Source organism: Nilaparvata lugens, chromosome 2 (genome assembly GCF_014356525.2).
Source record: "Nilaparvata lugens isolate BPH chromosome 2, ASM1435652v1, whole genome shotgun sequence".
Taxonomy (NCBI): domain Eukaryota; kingdom Metazoa; phylum Arthropoda; class Insecta; order Hemiptera; family Delphacidae; genus Nilaparvata; species Nilaparvata lugens.
In genome coordinates, this window is record NC_052505.1 from 29,376,047 (window position 1) to 29,400,615 (window position 24,569).

At 33.1% G+C, this 24,569-nt stretch overlaps 1 protein-coding gene across 3 annotated transcripts in view; it reads left to right on the plus strand.

The window, feature by feature from the left end:
* Positions 1–5,769: 5,769 nt before the first annotated feature.
* LOC111053336 (E3 ubiquitin-protein ligase Nedd-4) overlaps positions 5,770–24,569 on the plus strand; it is a 91,728-nt gene continuing 72,928 nt past the window's right edge. The window contains exons 1-2 of one of the 3 annotated variants that reach the window (XM_039420980.1): positions 5,770–6,117; positions 8,629–9,099. In XM_039420980.1, the coding sequence (XP_039276914.1) occupies positions 8,716–9,099 (384 nt within the window). In that variant the 5' untranslated portion in view covers positions 5,770–6,117; positions 8,629–8,715. Of the gene's footprint in view, positions 6,118–8,628; positions 9,100–23,697; positions 23,912–24,569 lie in introns of those variants that run through there. The other 2 variants (XM_039420981.1, XM_039420982.1) reach the window with 2 other exon arrangements.

The window sequence follows — 24,569 nt, forward strand, 5'->3', positions numbered from 1 at the left end:
AGGACTACTCAATATTGAAACGCAATAAAATTTATGAAAAGTACCATTTTATTTCACTAAAACAAAACTATTTTCAACTCTTCAAGAGCCATTTTCAAGTGTAATTGATATATAATTCATAAAATGAAAGATAAGAAAAGATAGTTGTGTTGAAAAAAGGTACTTTAATAACTTTTAACTTTTTGTGGGTTTCAATGAATAATGATGTAGTAACTGGAACTAGTTACTGAAAGTGTTTTAATAAAAATAAGATTTAGTGTAAATTTCAAGACGTTTTATTACAATTTGAATATTTATGATATCACCTTCACTTCAACTCAGAATGATATATTTTTATGAGAAAATATCATTTTTTACAGTTGCAATGAAGGAATTTAGTGTAATTGATAACATATAAATTTTATAATTATTATTAAACGGAATTCCAATTAATGCTTTAAATCACCCCGAAGACTTCTGCTACTGCAAATCACCTTCAGGGTGATTTACAGCATTTAAATGGAATTTCATTTAATAATTATTATTCATTAATTGGCATTTGAACAAATGCAACTTCTTATTTATTTCCATATATAGATTTAACTTACGTTATATAATTGAATATAAAATATTGAGCTATGGGTAAATTTGATAAAAAACTTACAAGGCGCATTGTTGCTTCAACTCCTTGCCACAGATTAATAATTAAAAATTGGTAGAAAAAAGCTTCAAATTTCTTTTTGAGTCTATTAAAAATAGCTTTGTCTATAAAAAATAGCGAGCCAAACAGCTTCGATTATACATATTCTCAAAAGATCGGTTGAATGAAATTCCAATTTAAAAAATCCATTCATTTGTTTCACAAGTGGAACACAGAGCAATCAATTCATGATTTTGTGAGGTGGAATATTATTGAAAATAACGATTATGATCTATTCTACTGTTTTACTGTTTATGAAGATCGAGGTAATACTAAACTAGAACTTGATAAGTAGTAACCTATCCTTTTCTATTTATGTAGACCTACTCATTTCCTCTTTAGGGATACCGGTATTCCACTTATCTATTAGTGCTATAACAATATGAAAAACTAATGTATTTTATTTTGTATATTTACATTATGTATGTTTATTTAATGATGTATGCTATAGGCCTACTAATGAATATTGTAAGAGTTTGTTAATCTTATGAGGAATTGATTAATTTGAGATTTTTGAATCCACGGTTCAATTTATACGGTACATGAAACTAGACTGTTATTTCATGAGCACATTCTATTTTGCATTTTGAAAATAATTTTCAATTGAAACTCGAAGTGCCAATGTCAACAACTGATGATAATGTCTAAAAAAGAACGAATTAATAAGTCTCTATTGATAGAGCACTGTTTAAAACACTCGGGTTATTGACAAGCCTGTTAGAAGGCTATTAATTATCATCCTAACAAAGTGAAAGCTGGACTTCAAAACTAGGACACAGCTTTAAAGTTGTTGCTCACTATTCTACTACTCATACTGAAGTCTACAAGTTTTTCTCTAGCTTTTTCGTCTCTCTTCTGTAGCAATCTCTGTCTTTTCTATTTCTCTTCTCTCATATGTTTGTGTCATCTGAATTTACATAAGATCTTTTCAAACTTACATAAAATTCCTATTCAAATGATGGTATTTTTCATTTCCAATTAATTCCTTTTCCAATTACACATATTTTTCTTGCCTCTTTAGTCGAGGCAATGAATGCTCTAAAAAGGGTATAGAGGGAAATGTTGAGAAGACAATTTTTGACCCCGCAGTTCTGTTTAGGGTAGTAAGGAGGTAAAAATATCAAAAGTCGCCACCCCTACCCAATGTGCTAAGGGGAGGGGGTGGTTTAAAGGTACCATTTTTTGGTTTCTCGCATAAAACTCGAAAACTATGCATCCTAAGGACTTGACTGTTCTATAACAAATTGAAGCTTACATAATTTCCTACAATATTCACCTTATAACTTTTTTATATCTCCCCCAGTTTTCGAGATATATATCCGCTCTTGAAGGTGTGACATTTTTGAAAAAAACACGTTTGCCACAATTTTTTTTCTATTTCTGCTCTTATAACCATTTGAAAAACGACGGGAAAAATCCATGCTGATTATGAGCTTATAGAGCATCAAATTCTCTTCAATTTTATGTATAATTACACACTTTTACGAATTTATACTCCTTTTGCAGCAGCTTTAGTGTTGAGTGTGGAATCTCCATTTTTGCAACAATAGACCAATTGACAAAGGAATTTGGAGAGAATGTTAAAACAAAATTTTTGACTTTGCAGCTTTGCTGAGAGTAGTTAGGAGAACTCGTAGGCATACAAGGAAAATCCACTAAGTCCAAAACAGTAAATTTTTCAGGAAATAAATTTCTAGTTTCTAACATCAATCATAATATTTCCTTATAGTGATTTTCACAAAATAATTTCATAATGCAAGAAATTTAATATTCTTCATTTGTTTGATAATTGAATATTCAACATTCATAATTCATGGAATTGAATAAAAAATAAAAGTTTGGATAAATGGGAGTTAATGCACTTTCCTTGTACCTACGCCCACGATATCAAAAGTCCCCATTCCTAACCCATGTGCTAAGGGGATGAGGGTGGTTTAGAAGTTGCATTTTTCAGCGTTTTGCTTCCACGCTTATATCTTGAGAACAATGCGTTTAACAGACATAACTAACCATTCAAAAATGAAGCTTGATAAATTCTCTACACTTTTTGTTCAGTGGAATTTTGTAATATTCCCAATACTTCCCGAGATATTCGCTCTTGAAGGTGTGTAATTGTTGAAATAACAGGTTTTTATCCAATGTTTTGCTCTTTCAGGGCTTATAACTCTCCAACAATGCATCACAAAAACTGATGTTTATCGTAGGTTTGTAGAGCATTGAATTCTCTTTGAAATTATGTATTATTTCACTATTCCAAGTAATCAATTTAGGGGGTAAATTTTCATAGCTGCAACAAGTGTCAAATCAGCGGTTGCACTGAGGGGATAAAGATTCGCACTTTTGCTATGTTCACTAACTAGTCCAAATTAAGCTGCAAAGTCGAAAATTGTGTCACAGACACCCCCTTCAAATGTCATTGTCGAACGATCAATTGTTGCAGCAATGAAAATTTCACCCCCTACATAGAAACTGCTATAACAATGAAAGGAGAACTTGGAATTGTGAAATAATACATAATTTTAAAGAGAATTCAATGCTCTACAAACCTACGATAAGCATCATTTTTCATGATGCATAGTTGGAGAGCTATAACCCCTGAAAGAGCAAAACATTGGATAAAAACCTGTTATTTCAACAATTACACACCTTCAAGAGCGAATATCTCGGGAAGTATTGGGAATATTACAAAATTCCACTAAACAAAAAGTGTAGAGAATTTATCAAGCTTCATTTTTGAATGGTTAGTTATGTCTGTTAAACGCATTGTTCTCAAGATAAAAGCGTGGAAGCATAACGCTGAAAAATGCAACTTTCAAACCACCCTCATCCCCTTAGCACATGGGTTAGGAATGGGGACTTTTGATAGGTTCTCCTCCTAACTAGTCTCAACAAAGCTGCAAAGTCAAAATTTTTGTTTAAAACATTCCCTCCAAATTCCTTTGTCAATTGGTCTATTGTTGCAAAAATGAAGATTCCACACTCAACACTGAAGCTACTGCAATAGGATAAGGGAAATTCGTAAAAGTGTGAAATTATACATCAAATTGCAGAAAATTTGATGCTCTTTAAGCTCATAATGAGCATGAATTTTCCCCGTCGTTTTTCAAAAAGCTATAAGAGCAAAAATTGGTGGCAAACGTGTTTTTTTCAAAAATGTCACACATTCAAGAGCGGATATCTCAAAAACTAGAGGAGATATGAAATAAGTTGTGAGATGAATATTGTAGGTAATTATGTAAGCTTCATTTTTTTATATAACAGTCAAGTCCTTAGGATGCGTCAAGGATTAGTCAAGTCCATAGTTTTCGAGTTTTATGCGAGAAACCAAAGAATGGTACCTTTAAACCACCTCCACCCCCTTAGCACAGGGAGTAGGGGTGGGGACTTTTGATATGTTTACCTCCTAACTACCCTAAACAGAACTGCGAGGTCAAAAATTGTCTTCCCAACATTTCCCTCTATAACCTTTCCTTGACTGGACTACTCCTATTCCTTGACGCTACTTTCTTTTGAGTCTAGGTTTTTTATTTTCACTGCATCTATCTCTTTTTTCCTATTATTATATGTTTTCTCTCTCTCTCTTTCTCCAACTCCTTATCCTATTTCTATTTATCTTATTCTTCTATGAGTATTCTCTAATACTCTTCAAATAATGCATTTGTATACTTCCAATATTTTTCTCACTTCTTCTTCTCCGCCGTATTTTCCTTACTCTACTCCTCTTCCTTCTCACTTCTTCTTCTTCTTCTCATTTTGTTTCTATATCGTACTTACTGATTACGTCTTTCCCCCTCTTTCCTCATTTCTAATTCGTCATGTATATTTGTTTCCTCTCATTATTTGTTTGTTCTATATTTTTCCTACCTTCTTCTTATTCTATTCCTACTTCCTTTTATTTTCTCATCTTTTTCCTTATTTCTTGAAGTCTGCTTCTTTCTCATTCTTTATCTATTCTATTATATTGCCCTTCTTTATCACTTCTTACTCATCCTTCACCTCACTTTCTCTCTTCCTTCATAATCTTCTCTGTCTTTCAGTCACTCTTTCTCCTTCCACTCCCCTACTCCATTCTTCCCCCAACCTCTCTTACTCCAAGAAACGTTTAAACAAATCTCTCCATACATCAGTAGCGACGTCAAGCTTTTAAGAACAAGACTAGTGTTTATTCAGTCCGTTACTCATTCTCATCAATGTGATCTTTAGACTATCCATCAAACACTTGAAAATATTCTAGTTTTCTACTATGTTCAATGTTTATTCAAAGTTCGTTCTCATTCTCATTCATGAATGTAATCTTCATACAATAAGTAATCCATCAAAAGCTTTAAAATATTTTATTTATTTTCTAATATTTGGTCTCAGCTATAAATTTTATCCTTATCGAATACCAGGCACAAACTCTAAAATATCACAGCCTTCTACTTAACAGATTTGTTTTAGCAACTTGGCCTACTCATTTTCATCCACTTTCAATTTCAATCATAAACTCAGAACTGAAATTTCTAGATTTTCACAAATTCACTAATTCTATTTATGTCCCATTAATTTATTATCATATTATTGCTTTCCAAATTCTTTGAATTTAATATTTAATTTCATATGAACTGTGACAATTTGAATTGAGAAGTCGTTTGTTTTCATATTGTTTAATCTTGCATTAGTTTATTCATTCAAATATTATGAGCATGATATATTAGTTTGGAAACAAAATTAATGCATGTTAATGCATTTCTCCATATCTTTGTTCTACTATCTTCTTTGCTAGGATTTTTTTAGTACGGTAGGGTATTCGTAAGAACTAACATAGCCTGTACTAACAATTTGACTTTCTTACAAAGTTTGATTTCAATTTAGTACGGTAGTCCTACAATACTTAAATTGAAATTTGACTTTGACAAATTTTTAAACCTACTCAGTTGATTGAGTATTTACAAGGCTCGCTTCAAAGTAACTATTTAGAATCTTCCTTTACACTTTATTTTATTTATTTCAACTTATTATAAAGTGACAGCACTTATGTTGATAAATTTAACTCCAACTATTCCAGACCTACAAAATATTTTTGAATCTACAGTATTATGGTTTACTGACTTCCTTCAGCTCTTAACAGTTGTCATTCAACAGTAAAACAATTTTCGTAGACTTTCTTATCTTAATCACAAGTTTTTGATAATAGACATCAGTGACACTCTTGAGTGAAAACGCAGCTGATAGCAGCTATAATCAGGCTTTGTTCTTATTAGCACCAATTCAGAAATTATTCAGAAAAAACTTAGTTGGATTCAGTGAGCCTTAAAAGTGTGTGTGAGTAATGAGTCGTACTGTGTATTGAGTGAATAGTGGGTAAAATTATTAGTGTATAATTATTGTGAGTGAAATCGGGTGTGTAGGGCATGTTTCAGTGTTACAAGAAGGATAACATATCGTCAATTTTAATCGTAAGTATTTTTTGTTTAAAGATTTGAGATCATATTGCACAGAGAAATATTTGGTACCTAATATCATTTGTGGATTTCATTCCAACAATTCATTGAAATATAATATATACAGGTTCATACTGGTGCAATCTTCTGAGTTAATTTCACAAATTTCCTAATCTCACAATAAATCAAGTCCATATCTTTCAAACAATAAGTGAAGAATTTTCATTGTGATGAATTCATAGGCCTATGACTTTATACCTTAGTGTGAAATAGACCAATATTACGTTTTCGTAAAGGCTAAGGATTTTTTTCGATCATGAAGCTCACTTATTGAGATGATATAAATAAAATTTAAATGAAATACCTATTTACAAATGCAATTGATGAATAACTTGTACAGGAAAATATAGGTTGATTGTATTTGAATTTTCTGAACCATCTAGTTCTCGTCTTAATGTTTGCTGTAACAAAAGCCTTAATATATTATTATATTATAAGATACGGTACATGATTTTGATAATATTCAAAAGAAATGATAATATTTTACAAAACGGTAATTTTTTCATTTGAAATCATTTTTTTGAACTTGAAAAATGCAAATTTTTCAAGTTTTTTTTTTAATTTAAATGATAATGCAAGTAATTTTGCCTTTTTCATTTATTATGGCAAAGGATCTCCAATATGCTGTTAGATAAGATACGCGGTTTCCATGAACCTTTGTAATAAAAATATTTTTTCAAGCCATAAATACAGTATTTGAGGACTCAGATATAGGGTTTTCATCTAAAATTTATTCAAATCTCTGTTGAAGATGATGGCTCTCAAAAAACAGTGTTTTCTTGTGGATATGCGCTTTTTGGATAGTGATAATTTCCTTTTTATAAACTTGAATTAAACCTATTCATACTTCATGGTCTCTCACATCTGAAATAATTCTCATTGCATTCATTATTGTTTCTATAAATTGTAAATTTGAAAGTTGAAGAAGTCATTATATTCTCAAACTTGTTAAAAAGACAATGTGTTCACAACTTGGTTTTAGTTTCAAATGATAGTTTTCATAAGTGATTTTTCCATGGAATCAACTTATATAGGAGAGCCAGATGTATTACAGTGTTGATTTTTACAATTTCCATTACCTTTATTCATTCACTGTTTATGTTTATACCCTCCTTCAGAAACTCTATATCTAGAAGTTTTTGATAAATAAAAATTAAAATTCTTCAAAGTTGTTTTCCATCACGAACTGCTTACTTTTAAATCACTTTCTTGATATTAAAAAGAACGACTTACAGTCAACCTTCTTCGAGAGTGAAAAAATGAAAATATTCATCCCTATTTATAAAAATATTTCCGACAAGTTCAATTCGAGGAGTACATTGATTTGGTCACAAGATAGCTTCCTTTAATAAATTTCATTTAAATTTAAGGTACCTACTGTACTGTAAGACAGGTGAAAGGACTCTTTTGTTGAGCCTCACGCTTGGAGTGCCACCTACCTACACTCCCAAGGAAGAAAGCTGTTGCATATATTTAAAAATTATAACTGGACTCGATTATTAGTCCAGGCAATGAATGCTCAAAAAAGGGTATAGAGGGAAAAGTTTGGAAGACAATTTTTGACCCCGCAGTTCTGTTTTGGGTAGTGAGGAGGTAAACATATCAAAAGTCCCCACCCCTACCCACTGTGCTAAGTGGGTGGGGGTGGTTCAAAGGTATCATTTTTTGGTTTCTCGCATGTAACTCGAAAATTATGCATTTTACAGACATGATTATTCTATAAGATATAATTTTCGAGTTATAGTATGCGAGAAACCAAAAAATGGTATCTTTGAACCACCCCCAACCCCTTACACAGGGGGTAGGGCTGGGGACTTTTGATGTGTTTACCTCCTCACTACCCTAAACAAAACTGTGGGGTCAAAAATTGTCTTCCAAACTTTTCCCTCTATAACACTTCGTTGACTGGGCTTTATCTACAAACCTTATATTTATTCATTGTTTATCTACAATCTTATTTTCACATATTATGATAATATTAATATTGATTATCTACAATCCAATATTTTTACAGAATTGGAGAAGTGAGTAGTTTAATGTGTCCTCTCTGTGTGGACTATTAACTAGGCATGAAATGACCTTGGAGCATATATAGTACCTATCTTGCAAGAGGTGAAGAAAAATTGTAAATAGAAACCATCTTGAGCTGCTAGATCTTTGATCCATGCCCAAAGTTGCCAATTCATTGAGGCATGGGAAAACAATATTATTGAACAATTCTCCTCCTACCTTACATAATTCCAATTTTTATTCAATCAATTATAATTATGATAAATGTATTTCTAGTATGTGAAAATGTACAAAACCTGTGAAAAATAAAGAGTAACAGCAATAATAAGTATACAGGTATCATCTGCTTAACTATAGAAAATGCAGTAGAATATTTTTTTCTATAAATAGAATTAAGTAAGCGAACTGATTTTCAATTATTCTACCGTAATTATAATCTATCAATTTTATTTGCAGATTGTGTCCGAAAGCAAGAGACCATCATCAGTGAGATGAGCACTAGTAGAACTACCTCAACCAAAAATCTATCAATTATTATTCCAAATGATTTGTGCTCCAAGATCGCAACCAAGGGCTTATGAAAATGGTGCTGGTGTATCAGTGAAACCTAGTAGTATGGCGGCCGTTACAGAGAACCGCGCGGTTTCACCCGCCACAGAGAACCGCACAGTTTTAAGCCCTGACGCGGTTTCAGACACGCCCGAGAATCGCGATGAGTTGACGCGTTTGAACCTGAACGCGCCGCGTCCCAACCACCCATGGCGATTGTCGCGTGTTCTGCCGCGTCGCCGCATCTCAACCGGCACCCAACCCAACGTGCAAGCGCTGACCACGGCAAGCGGACAGACCACCACCGCCACTGGGACGCGACCGCGCCGGCCTGAACGCAAGTCGGTCTGTGTGCCGCAGATTTTGGGCAGTTTACAGGTCAGTCAGTCATTTCTCCTCACATTTTTCTATATTCATTCCACCATGTATAGTTTAAACTCACAACTCTCTTGCATTGTTTAAAACAAAACTATCTCACAGTTCAAACTCACCATAGCAGTCATGTTGAAAGTTTGAAAGGTTTTTGTAAGGGAAAACTATTTTTTGATTGAAGGGAAATAAATAGCACATGACATATAATTTACATTATCCACATCGATATAGGCCTACAATATAGCTACTGCTGTTCAATTTTTATTCTTAAGCTGGGTTTTCGTTTGTGCGTAAATGCCGTCGTCAACCTCGACAGGGAGAGAATCTCAGATTGGGTAGATTTCAATTTGTCCACATAACCTAAAAGGTTATGTTCAGTTATGTTTTAATGGGGCAGGTTGAGCTTATTCTTTTTTATACTTTTAAATGGCAATATGTTGATATTATTAGAAATGTTTAATTCTTTAATAATAAAGACAAAAAATGAAAAGTTATTTTATCAGCTGTTTTAGCACACTTGAAATTTGGACAATATGAACGTCAACAATGCTTGTCGTTGTCGACTGCGGAAATTTTATATGATAACTAGCAGGTAACCCATGCTTCGCAAGGGTTTTAAAACTTTACACACTGAAAACTTGACGTGATAAAATATTGGAAAATTAAAAATAGGCCTATAATCATCCTCGATAAAGAATCTTTATGCAAAATTTCAAGTCAATCAGTCGATTAGTTCAACCGTGATGATTGAGCGAGCGAAGTGTGTGTGTGTGTGTGGTTGTGTGTGTGTATATGTGCGTCTGTGTACACGATATCTCACCTCACTATTAACGGAATGACTTGGAATTTGGAACTTAAGGTCCTTACAATATAAGGATCCGACATGAACAATTTCAATCAAATGCAATTCAAGATGGCGGATAAAATGGCAAAAATGTTGTCAAAAACAGGGTTTTTCGCGATTTTCTCAAAAACGGCTCCAACGATTTTGATCAAATTCATACCTCAAAAATTCAATTGATAAGCTCTACCAACTGCCACAAAGTCTCATATCTGTAAAAATTTCAGGAGCTTCGCCTCATCTATGCAAAGTTTGATTTTAGATTCCCAATTATCAGGCTTCAGATACAATTTGAACAAAAAATTTCAGGTGGAAAAGATTGAGCATGAAAATCTCTTTGATTAATGTTTAATAACATTTTCACCTAAAATTGAAAATAAGCTCGAAATTCGATAAAATGTGATTATTTAATTGTCAACTGTTGATTCTATTAAATCATTCACTATGAAGAGATAGCAGACTTCATGTGTTTGCAGCGCTATTGTCCTGTCACCAGCTGGCTCAGATCTCGTCAGAATAGTAGACTTGAGATGCGCGTGTACACTAGCGTCAGTTGATTAATTTTCATAACGGCAAGTTGTGTGAGTACACCCAATACCTACTATTACTTCAGGCCCCACAGCTAATTAATGACGTCATAACATGTAGATTGATTCTTCCTAGATCATAGTAGTAGTTTCTACTAGCTTATCAATGTATGTTCTCTAACTTTTGTTACCGTATCGATTCTGTATTGGATGGAATACTATCTAAATTCCAGATTAAATACATTTGTATTTTATTAAATATAAGTTTTATTGAAATGAAAACACTTTATTCCACAAATGCAATAATTTATCATACTTTCCAGCTTGATAGACATAGGCCTACTCGATTCAGTGATAGAGTTATTGATAAATTCATCTCAACCAAAAATACTTAGTAATAGCCTGTATCAGAATTGAAGGAGAGGTAAATCAAAGATAAACCAAATTAGATTTAACTCTTTATTAGGAAAGAGGCTCCCACAAACTTGATCACAATAGATCTATGGTACAAAGAAACCCATCAGGAGAATGTTTTTCAGTTGGGTAAAACTTTTAATATCTCTTTTCTGTATAGGGCTACTTGTAATATAAATATAAAGAAAATAAAAATCTCAGTACCCTTTTTTTTGAAATATTTTATCACTACATGTTTCGGACATTTATGCCATTTTCAAGTGTGCCGTGCTACCAATTTCTCCTAAATAGGTTGGATAGCATTTCACACCTATTAACCTACAGGAAGTTATCGGCTCCAAAGTGGTAGATTCTTGATAAACTATGAATGGATCTATCGCCTATGAATGAGAAATCCAGTTTTCAGAGCAAACCAACTTATAATCTTCAGAAGAATTTTGGCAATATACAACACAAATCCACAAAACAATACCTTACACACTTAAACATCCCAGCATCATTACAAGCTAAAATACTTATCCAGTTTATATAGTTGAAAACAATGGCTATAGGCTTGTAGACACACAAATCGAAATACACAAACTTAGAACACCATACAACTGTTCAAAACTCAATTTAAAACATTAAAATTTCAATTAAACAGGAAAATATTCAGAGAGCACAAAATTAGAACACATCGCCAGCCATCATTTTTAGAGAAGACCAAACAAGTCAGAGCAAAAACCACACCTCAAAATCACTGATGACTTCATGAACACATCACCGATACCAAATTCCAAAAAATGATAAATTACAAGTTTAGAACCTACATTTTACATTTGTTCTCAATAAAACTTTATTTCGAAACTGTTATTTTAAATTTATTTATCCTCTATATTTATAATAATCTATTAATTTTGTTTCTCTGTTTCGGTGATACCATGGAATGCAACACAATTATTTACAATAAATTCTCAGTTAAAAAGTTGTCCGCATATCGATTACTCTGATATTTACTATCAAGTTTTATAGATCTTGAATTGAAGATTCGATTTTAATCGAGAAAAAATGTAATATTACAAATACCCCCTCTTGACATAAAAAATTTTACTGTTTGAGAATTTAAAGAAAAAAAAATTACATTGAAACAAATGGAAATTGTTGGAATTAAATTTGAGAACAGTAACAATTTTTTCTATAAAAACATTACATGTCAACTATAATTGAAAATTATTATAAAAATTCATCAATAGCATTTGTTATACGTTTCTGAACAATATTTCAAAGTATATAATATCAAAATTACTTTTGATTTAGCTTCATAATTTAAGGAAAATATATCAACAGAAAATTTAATATATATAAAGGATAGTTTTTGAAATTACACATAAATTTAATAGATAGAAAAATTCAATTTTTTATTGCATAAAAAAAATTTAGTATGTTGAACAGTATGTTGTGTATTAGTTATTTATGTTTATTAGTATTTTGTGGCGTAGGGGTTGGCGATCCCATTGCCCAGTAGCCTAGTGCTGCTGCAGACAGCCTCTCCAGAGCCCTTGCTCCCCACCCCTCTTCTTCTTCTTTATGCTCTGGAGCTTTCAATTTCTAGAATGGCATCTTTCCACTGACTTAGCTTTGTGCCATTCTCTTGAGTGCGTAGTTGGTGGGTGGCATGCTTACTGATCACGTACTATATCCTTTTTCTATCCTATCTGGTTTTCCCTGACCAATACCTCTTTCTTTTCAAAAATTGTTTCTATTAATGGGTGAATGCCCACGCCAAAGTGGACTGGCAATAACAGCTGCCATTGGGATGTCCATAATTTGAGGGTTTTGGTATTTGTTGGATGTTGGCAATGATGCATCAATAAAACGAATTTTTCACTGCAAAAAGTATGTGTAACGCTAGTCTGCCCCCACACGGTGCACCTTGGATAATGCTAAATGGACTAGCACTAGCTGGCGGTCAGACAAACTTTAGTTCTCCTGACCAAACACAACACAACACTATAAATTTGAAATCACATACCAATTTCAAACTCAAAAGTCCTTTTAAGGACTACCAGACAAGAAATCTTGGGCCTTCAGTCCGGATTTGCCATTTGAATGTAGAGAGTATAAGCTATTCTAAAAGTCAATATCTTTTAAAGCGTTTGAGACAAGACAACATTGACCTGGTTGCCATTCAGGAAACACACTGTAGCTCTGAGGATCAGCTGAAAAGAAGAGGTACTATACCTGGCTATGACCTACTTGGTGCTACATATCATAATGTATATGGAGTTGCAACCTATGTGAGATGCAATATAGACAATGCCACCCTAATCTCCACCTCAACAGACAATGACATCAATGCTGTTGTAGTCAAGATAGGGAATATCACAGTGACTAACATCTACAAACCACCTAACACCCCATGGCCAGCTGCAGTGATCCCAATTCAGCCTCACCCTGCAGTTTATTTAGGGGATTTCAATAGTCACCATGAACAGTGGAAGTATAGGGACTGCAATGCAAATGGTGAAGCTGTGGTGGAATGGGCTGAAAGTGGAAATCTCAATATTGTGTTTGATGCAAAAGACCGGTTCACATTTAAATCTGCAGCTTGGAGGCAGGAATACAATCCAGATCTATGCTTTTCCTCATGTGATAACAAGGGCCAACCACTTCCAATCACCAGACGAGTTCTCTCTAACTTTCCACACAGTCAGCATCGTCCAGTTCTCATAGAAATAGGTCACCAGGTCCCACTTGTGACTTCCACACCACATCCAAGATGGAACTTCCAAAAAGCTGACTGGGAAAGGTACTCAAAAGAACTTGATAAATGCTTGGGTTGGATACCTCCTCTAAGTAAAAATTATAAACGATTTGTTGGGGCAGTCATTAGTACAGCTAAAAAGTGCATCCCAAGAGGATATCGCAGAGAATATATTCCAGGCTGGTCCCAGAATAGTGATGAACTTTATCAAACCTTCTTGGAGACGGGTGAGCAAGAGGTGGCAGATGAACTCCTTCATAGTCTTGATGAGGCAAGAAAACAGAAATGGATGAATGTGGTTGAGAACATGAACTTCCAAACCTCAAGTCGACAAGCTTGGGCTCTTCTAAGGAAATTGGGCAGTGGAGCACCCATGGAAAGACAAAAAGCAGGTGTCTCTGCAAACTCAATAGCATCTCACATAGTGGAAACATCCAGAGCACAAGTGGACAGAGAACACTCGACCAAAATAAAACATGAGCTGAGCCAACTTAAGAGACAGGCAACAGAGAGTGAATTCAGTCTACCTTTCACCCCAGAAGAAATCACATCAGCTCTTAAGCATGTAGCTTCTGGAAAAGCACCAGGATTTGATAGTGTAAACCCAGAATTTCTAGTTAAATGTGGAAAATATGCAAAGGTATGGCTGGCTAAATTCTTCACTGATGTTATGCAAACTGGCAATGTACCCAAAGAGCTGAGGCAGTCGAAGATTATAGCAATTTTGAAACCAGGAAAACCAGCAAACTCAGCAAAAAACTATAGACCAATTGCATTACTGTCGGTGGTGTATAAACTACTGGAGAGGCTAATCTATAATAGAGTATGCCAGAAAATATTTGAAATCATACCTGTTGAGCAGGCTGGGTTCAGACCAAACAGGAGCTGTGTTGATCAAGTTCTATCACTTACAACATGCATTGAAGCTGGTTTCCAGAAGAAATTGAAAACATCTGCTGCCTTTATCGATCTATCAGCAGCTTATGACACTGTTTGGAGAGAAGGTATGATCTATAAGCTCCTAAAAGTGATCAAGTGTAAAATAACAGCTCGTCTTGTGAATAATATGCTGAGTGATAGAACTTTCAAAGTCATCATTGGATCTGATATAAGCTCACAAAGAAAACTTAAGAATGGTCTGCCTCAGGGCTCAGTTCTTGCCCCTCTCTTGTTCAGTCTGTATATTGCTGACATGCCAGAAACCTTGTCTAGAAAACATGGCTATGCTGATGACTGGGTATTATCAACACAGTGTGAATCATTTGAAGAGTCAGAGAAAATTCTTACAGATGACTTGAGAGAGATGGGTAGGTACTTTCGAAGATGGCATCTCCAACCAAATGCCAGCAAAACAGAAGTTGCATGCTTCCACCTGAACAATAGAGAAGCTAACAGAGAGCTAAGAATTCAATTCGAGAATAGAAGCCTTAAACACAATGAGGCTCCAAAATATTTGGGCGTGATACTTGATAGGACACTTTCATTCAAAGAGCACCTAACAAAGACAGCAGAAAAACTAAAAACCTGAAACAATATTATGCAAAAACTTTGCGGAACATCATGGGGAGCTTCAGCATCTACATTACGCTCTACAGCCCTAAGCCTTTTCTTTTCAGCTGCTGAGTACTGTGCTCCAGTCTGGATGAATAGCTCTCATGTTCATAGGGTTGATGTTCAGCTAAATAACTCAATGAGAATGATAGGTGGTGTTCTGAAATCTACCCCTGTGGAATGGCTCCTGGTGTTGAGTCACATCCCACCCCCAAATCTTCGACGCATGAATGCCCTCACTAGAGAGTACAAGAAGATACAGGAAAATCGAAGCCTGCCAATACATGAGGATATACAAGATGCCAATCAGAGCCGTCTGCAATCTCGTAAGCCACCGGTTAGGACAGCAATTACAGCCTTACATTCAATTTTTACATAAAATTTCAATAAATCAAAAAATGTTCATTTCTTCCACTATTGACGCAGTTGATTTTATTGATGCAAATTTTGGAAAACAGTCCGTTAAGGCACTCAGTATGAATTTCAGTTAAGTGTGACTCCAGTGTGATGACATCAGTGTTGGGCTGATCCAAATACTCATAGTGTTGGGCTGATCTGGATGCACATAGTGTTGGGCTGATACTTGTAGTCGACTGATGCATACCAAACTCAATACAGGTGACATCTCAGATAGCATTGCCTCATGCTTGTAGTAGACGGCTGCATACCAAACTCGATACAGGTGACATCTCAGTTAGCATTGCCTCATGCTTGTAGTAGACGGCTGCATACCAAACTCGATACAGAGTCACGTAAATTTTGTATCATATAATTATACAATGTACATTTCAGAGGGCTTGAAATGACAATGTAATTTGTTTTTTTTTGGAAAAGAGATAGACGCTGCATACAGGATTAACTTAGGTGAGGATTAATTTAGGTAAGGTTTGGTTTTTTGATATTTTCAGCTTTCAAGGTTTAGAGTTCTGCATACAGGAATAATTTAGGAGAGGATTTTTTTTAATCAATTTCTTTCATGATACTGTGACTGTTATTCTGAATTCAAAGTTGTGAATGTGAACATGGATGGCAATTACCTCCAGGTAATGTGGTAGTGTTGAAGTTTGAGTTACATGGTCAGCAATAGGCGTTGGCATTGTCATTGGCGTATGCTTTGGTGCCGGCATTGGCGTTGGCATTGTCGTAGGCATTGGCATCAACATTGGCGCAGGCATTGGCATCAGCGCAGGCATTGGCATAGACATCAACATAGATATTGGCATTGGCACAGGCATCGGCGTAGACATTGGCGTAGTTATTGGTGTAGATATTGGCGTTGGCATTGGCATCGACATTGGCGCAGGCATTGGCGTAGACATTGGTGTAGTTATTGGCTTTGACATTGGCATAAGCATCAGCGTAGATATTGGCGTAGTTATTTGTGTAGATATTGGTGTAGTTATTGGCGTTGACATTGGCATAAGCATCAGCATAGATATTGGCATAGTTATTTGTGTAGATATTGGTGTTGGCATTGGCATCAACATTGGCATAGACATCGGTGTAGTTATTGGTGTTGACATTGGCATAAGCATCAGCGTAGATATTGGCATAGTTATTTGTGTAGATATTGGTGTTGGCATTGGCATCGTCATTGGCGCAGGCATTGGCGTAGACATTGGTGTAGTTATTGGCGTTGACATTGGCATTGACATTGGCACTGATAGTCAATTAATGAGTCACACTAGTTCGAAAATCACCCAAATGTTCTTAACACTCTTCATAGCGTTCACTTGTTGCTGATTTCGAGATTCACATGATAATTATTTCAATGTTAATGTCCACGCTGTACCTGTTATCTTAAAATGTTTATAAACTAAAAAGAAATTTTTTATTAGGCTACCAATACAATCTAATACACATGAAAATTATTTCTAAGTATATAATCAATATGAAAATGAAATTTGTTAACATCTTATTATACAGTCAGCAATACATAAATTGTGAAATTTCCTCAAACTCAATGGAGACATCAATTACAAAATTTTAATAAAAAAAATAATTTCATTTCCATTTATTCACTGTTCAAATAACAAAATTTAATCCATTCTTCAAAATTTAGAACATAAACAAATACATGTTACATAAATTTTATTACACCTTGTATCATTATCAAAATAAAAAAAAATCAGATCATCACAAAAAAAATAATTTCAGACAATTTGTCTTCTGTTCACAATCATTTCATAATACAATATATCTGCATTTCATTATCATTCAGTATAACATTTCATTTATAGCATTTATAGCAAATTCATTTCACATTTATGATTTATCATTCAGGGATTCAAAATTATTTATGTGGACACATTTATAAATTTTCATTTTAATTTTTTGTTCAAATATTGTATAAAAAGCAAATTATTTAATATTATTAATCATCGTTTGTTGGATACTATAGTTTATTTCGACTTTTCAATGTTCTAAACACAAACTACATTTCATGACAAAACTTTACTATCAATCATTAAACAAGAAATCATTCAAAACATCAATAATATTTTGCTTCAAAGGCAATCAATATTCATAAGTAATCATCTGCATCTATGGCAATCAACATAAGTAATCAACACAAAAAATATTATCTCATTACTGCCTCTCTAAGTCATAACCTCTGTTATTCCTTCTTTAGGCAATAATGGGTTTCCATCTCAAAAAACAATCACATACCAGCAAAATTCTAATCAACAAACCCCACTAAAAATTCTACATACACTCCAGCATCCATTTCAAACGATAATCAATCATATCAAAATTTATAGAACAGTTTTTGAAATTTAGAAAAAGACATCAATTACAAAAACTTTAGAGAAATTTTAACCTTTAACTCATTTCAATTAATAATATGACAAGACGTTTTTATTTAATGAAAACATTATTCAAGTTAACTTTAATTTATATTAAACATCTCATATATATGGCGACACAATTCATTAATACTTTAAAATTTTGAAGTTTTATTATTATAACAAAAGAATTTATACATAAGATTAAATTTCAGCATGTTCTAAATTGAACCATTTATGTTTTAAATAATTTCAGAATTTGAAGACTGTATAATAAGTACAAACATTTCAAGATTACAATACAAAGACGATCAAGATGGATAATGGGTAAATAAGTTCCCAAGAAAATACAAATAAGAGAAAAAGAAAAATTGAGTAAATAAATTTCCTAAATAATACAAGGAAGAGAAAGATTAATTAGAGCCTATCCTACATGTCAGTTCTAAACTTTCATAAGGAAGTATATTTAATTAAATATACTACTATGGAATTTTGTAGATTCCAAGTATGACTCTAATTTGTTATAACTGTGAGCTATCACTCCCACAAAAACAACTGGTGAAGGAAAAAATATTTTGACTATTGTGACTGGGTGGAGAGTTCCTAGATGTCTGTAAGGCAATGTGATAGCAGACTCTAGTATCGGACCACAAAAACAAAAGTATGCAAAAGTTTTTACAAACATTTGATGTTGCAGTCTTATGGTTTTTATATCGCAAACAAGTAGGTCAGATAATCGAGTCCAGCCATATGTGGTTCACGCCCACACCTCTTAAAGAATCACACCTACTTGTCTACCAAAAATCCAAAGTATTGGACAGCAAAAAAAATATATATATAAAATGCAAAATGGGTTAAAAGCCCAGAAAAAACTATAACCTAATTACATATGGCTTATGGCACGATATGCAATGAAAGATGAGAAAATGGGACATAATTTGCTCTAATAGTTACCTAATATAATACCTGACAAAAAATAGACATAATTAAAATATGTAATACATGATGAAAAATATACCGCAAGCAAACAATTATTTACACTACAATGGATAGATTTTAGAAAAGTTAAGTTTTATCAACAATTTAAAGATTAGGAAAATAAGCTACTATTTTAACTTCCAAAATTATTTCAGAAAAAAATACAAATTTAAATGACTATGGACAAGATTGGTTAAGATATGCATCATAGAAGAATTTTACTGAACATTACACAAAGACAGGAAAGAATCGAAATTTGAAAAGATCAAGGGCCAAGAAAAATAGGCTACAGGAAAGAAAAAAGACACAATTATGGACTCTTACCATACACTGCATAGCGATTATGCTATTCTGAATCCCAGCATAACACAGGATTCCTAATCATAACATAGTGCCGGGGAATACCCTTTCATCATGTGATTTACAGTCATCATCTTGTAAGTAAGCAACTTGAAACAACCTTTGAATACTAACACATCAATGGTGACTTTGTGCTTTGTTTTCTTCAAGAACATGATTTTATTCATGGGTTCATTTGTTTCAACAAAGCCATTTTGCTTACAAAAGTCAGTCATGTTCACTAGATAATGCTTTGCATACACTTTTTCAATTTTTAGTTGAAAGTTGAATTCATCAACTTGATACAAAGCAAGATTCATTTTGTTTACATTGTTCCTAACCTCTACAGAAACCTGTCTCATGTAAACATTCACTTTATTTACTGTTTTCCTAACTATCAATTTGGCAATACTACTTTCTTTACTGTTGACTTTCAATAAAGACAACTCCCTACCTACTACATTACTCAATTCTACTATCTCACTAGGATTTACTTTTTCAATAACAGTAACTAGGCCTACATTATCTGAAACTTGAAATAATTGATCTTGTATCTCAACACTACTATCATCCTGCTTCAATTTGCTTTCATCTTCAGGATTATCTATCAATGTTTCATGTGTATCTTTTAATAGAAGGTTTATACTAACCTGCTCTAGTCTAATGCTAGCAAATTCTTGCTTCATCTCATCAAACCTAGCACTTTGATCTTGTTTCAAATTATCAATCTTAGCATTTTGCTCATCAATCTTAGCATTTTGCTCATCAAACCTAGCATTTTGCTCATCAAACTTTTGTGTTAAGAACGCTATAAGATTTTCCATCTTGCTACTGTGTGAAAAATATTTACTCATTGTAACCTGAACTTTCTCAAACCAATTTCCCACTCAGCAGCATCTCCCATTCATAATTCATCAAGATATCTATCCTACCAATAATTTTTTATAACCAGGGATATATTTTGTAGTTTTTGTCCCACACCAGGGCGTACCATTTGCTGTGCTACCAATTTCTCCTAAATAGGTTGGATAGCATTTCACACCTATTAACCTACAGGAAGTTATCGGCTCCAAAGTGGTAGATTCTTGATAAACTATGAATGGATCTATCGCCTATGAATGAGAAATCCAGTTTTCAGAGCAAACCAACTTATAATCTTCAGAAGAATTTTGGCAATATACAACACAAATCCACAAAACAATACCTTGCACACTTAAACATCCCAGCATCATTACAAGCTAAAATACTTATCCAGTTTATATAGTTGAAAACAATGGCTATAGGCTTGTAGACACACAAATCAAAATACACAAACTTAGAACACCATACAACTGTTCAAAACTCAATTTAAAACATTAAAATTTCAATTAAACAGAAAAATATTCAGAGAGCACAAAATTAGAACACATCGCCAGCCATCATTTTTAGAGAAGACCAAACAAGTCAGAGCAAAAACCACACCTCAAAATCACTGATGACTTCATGAACACGTCACCGATACCAAATTCCAAAAAATTATAAATTACAAGTTTAGAACCTAAATTTTACATTTGTTCTCAATAAAACTTTATTTCGAAACTGTTATTTTAAATTTATATATCCTCTATATTTATAATAATCTATTAATTCTGTTTCTCTGTTTCGGTGATACCATGGAATGCAACACAATTATTTACAATAAATTCTCAGTTAAAAAGTTGTCCACATATCGATTACTCTGATATTTACTATCAAGTTTTATAGATCTCGAATTGAAGATTCAATTTTAATCGAGAAAAAATGTAATATTACAAGTGATATGAAGTAAATAAATTTAATACTACTGGAAGATTCTTATTTTGATCATATGTTAGTGTATTCATATGTTTTTATGAACTAGGACTGTAAATTTTGGGTTTAAATTCGCATGATTCTATCAAAAATGGGGTTATTGGTGTCTAATTGGATTAAGTTTATTATTTTATCTCTGTTTAATTTTGCTGCTTTATAAATATGGAATTCTTGAAATTTCCATATCAGGTTTCGAGAACATATCCAAGCACTAAAATCTAAAAATTATACACAAAAGTCGGCATTTGCTGAACACTTGATAGATTCAGGCCAAAATTTTACAGTTATAAATTCCAATATGAAAATACTTAATTATGGTAATAAAAGTCAAAAACTGAATGTCAAAGAAGAATTCCATATTTATAAAGCAGCAAAATTAAACAGAGATAAAATAATAAACTTAATCCAATTAGACACCAATAACCCCATTTTTGATAGAATCATGCGAATTTAAACCCAAAATTTACAGTCCTAGTTCATAAAAACATATGAATACACTATCATATGATCAAAATAAGAATCTTCCAGTAGTATTAAATTTATTTACTTCATATCACTTGAAAATGGCATAAATGTCCGAAACATGTAGTGATAAAATATTTCAAAAAAAAGGGTACTGAGATTTTTATTTTCTTTATATTTATAAAACTTCTAATATTATGATGTTATGGACAGTGCCAACACTTTGCATTTACTTTTTAATTTATAAGTTCAAAAGTTCTTTTACACATTTTATTTACACTGTTCTTCCACACTCTAAGTACACAGTTATTTTACATTTTATTTACACTGTTCTTTCACAATTTAATTAAATTTTCCACTCACACTTCATTTACACTGTACTTCTACACTTTATGTAAACCGTTGTTTGTAGAATTGAAGTTCTTTCTTCTTATTGCTCGTATCCATTTTCGTTTCAAAGTTTCATCTTTCGAAAAAGAAAATACCGTAAGAAAAGTTTTGGAGTCTTGTTCTGATTCCCGCGACAATTAGGTACACATCCCATGATTTGAAACCCTAAATTATTCATCATTACTTTTCACAAACGAATATTAGAAGAATGATGAACAAACCATATTCATTGAAATGGAAGACCGTGAAAATTGAAATTGTAATTCCAATTTTGTTGATTACCATATCAGATGTGATAACAAGCACTCTTATTTCGCTTGCTTACCGCCAGTAGATCATCGATCTACATGTGATGGCGTCATAGTTTATTAGAGCCTCAGTTGTGGGTGGGGCCTGAAGTGATAGTAGGTATTGGTGCGCCACACCAGATTTTTCCGGTATGCAATCCACAAGTGGACATGTTTTGATGCGAACAAACGAACACACTAACAAACACAACCCTACTCTCTCTTATTATATAGATGTCGCGGTACGAACGACGTCTATTCTTTGGTCGTAGAACTCGCAATGCTGTAAATTTAGAATATGCACGGGAAAATCAGCAGTAAGGAGATATACCATTCAATTTCCCAGCAAGCTGCATTCAACTATATCTAAAAATACAAACTGCTGCACAACTAACTAAGCACACAGGAAGTCCATATTGAGATATAAATGTAAATACTGAATGTTGGATAATTTTCATAAAAATTATTTATTTGCATCACATAAAAATTATTATTTTGCATCAGATTAAGCTAAGGCTAAGCACTCCTGTGGAGGCGCGGCTTAGTGTTACATAGTGTTGATCTTATGAAGTTTGCCTTATGAAAGTGCTATTGATTTTTTAAAAATATAGCGTAGGCTACCGTAACATTAAATTTGGCAAAATATAATCAATAAAATAGAATACGGTAATAGAATTTAAGAAAAAGCATTTAATAATGTGTGACAGCCAAAAGGATCATTGTCATAATTATTATCAACAACAGTAGACCTACGTATTAAAACAGCTGCAGGATACTTGTTAGACCATTAATAAATTTGATATTCATTAGGTACGGTACGGTAAGCCATTGCAAGATTGGTAGGCCTATATTGAGATTTGAAAAGGATTGAGAGTACCTAATTAATTGGTCATTTTCGTCGCCTTAATTTGTGATTTTTTATTTATAGAATTTTCTTTTCAGGTTTATACCAAAATTTGTTAACAATGTAATAACTTTTGTAATTGTTTTTACAAGAAAGGAATCCCAAATCTGAAAAAAACAGTTAACTTGAATATAATTATCAAGATCAAATTGTCTTGAATATAATTATTATCAATTTAAAATGTGAAATTTCTTTCAAATGAGAATTCATCAATACAATAGTTGAACAATTAGTGTTATATATTTTGAAATATATCAAATTTTAGGTATCATTTTTATTATTCAAATACAATATTGACGCGAAAAACTACATTCAAGTTGAATTTCGCGGATATTTACCATTGCACCCAACGCTACAGCTTGATCACTTCAAGATAAGTTTTGAGTCACTAATCAGAATGTTTATAGAAATAAAGATTTGTAAAAAACATGATTTGGTTGATAAATTATAAAAATTTATAGACTTCTTATCAAATGTCTCGTAAATATTTTGAGGAGATTGAGAATACAAAAACAGAAGGAAGCAAAACAGCGATCAACTAGGCAGTGATTCAAGATCAGACAGTCCGGTTTACGTCAACAGCTGTGTCGATATGCACTTTCATATTTTGTGAATGTCGCTTCGATTTTTTCGAAATGTTTTCATAATATTGTGTGTTATAATTTATTAAAAGCTAGCACAAGTTTTAAGACAAATGGCAGGAGCCAATGAATCACTTTATGGTGCAAATTCTGGATTATCGGCTATCCGAAGAGGGGATGCACCAGTAAGTATCCTTGATAATATTTGTTTAAAAATAATATTAGTTATCAAAGCAACAACAAGGTTTCTTCCAATTCCCAAAACCTTGAATTTTTAATACCTGCTTGTTCGTCTTCTAATTTAACTCATTCTACGAAATAATCGTTTAAAGTTATCTAATCTGAATAATTCCAAGGCCATCAAAATAAGGACGTTCAACTACGATTTTATGCAAAGTATGAACCTATCAACCTAACCAATTAATGTGTCATCATGAGAATTATTCTTAAGAGTCTTGATATATTTGTTCAATAAAATAAGAAAAATGTAAATGAATTTCCATTGACATAATCATGATCATCCAATTAAGTAATTATTGATAACTTACATATTTTGCCAAATAGTAAGATTGATTTATCAATCAAATGACATCTTAAATCAAGTTATTTCAAATAATTAGTTCCTACTTTTAACTTAGGTAGTCTTGAAATTCTACCTCTCCAAACTAAACAATATCAAAATTCTACTTGATACCTGAGGTCGTTGCCAAGGACTGGGATTTCCAGATAGGCAGTGTCTAAAATTTCCCATTACAGTAAAAAACCTGCATTGTTATTCATGGTGTAGAGTTGCTTGACTCCCAAAATGAGGTTCCTTACACAAATCCTGCTGTGAGTAGAGTG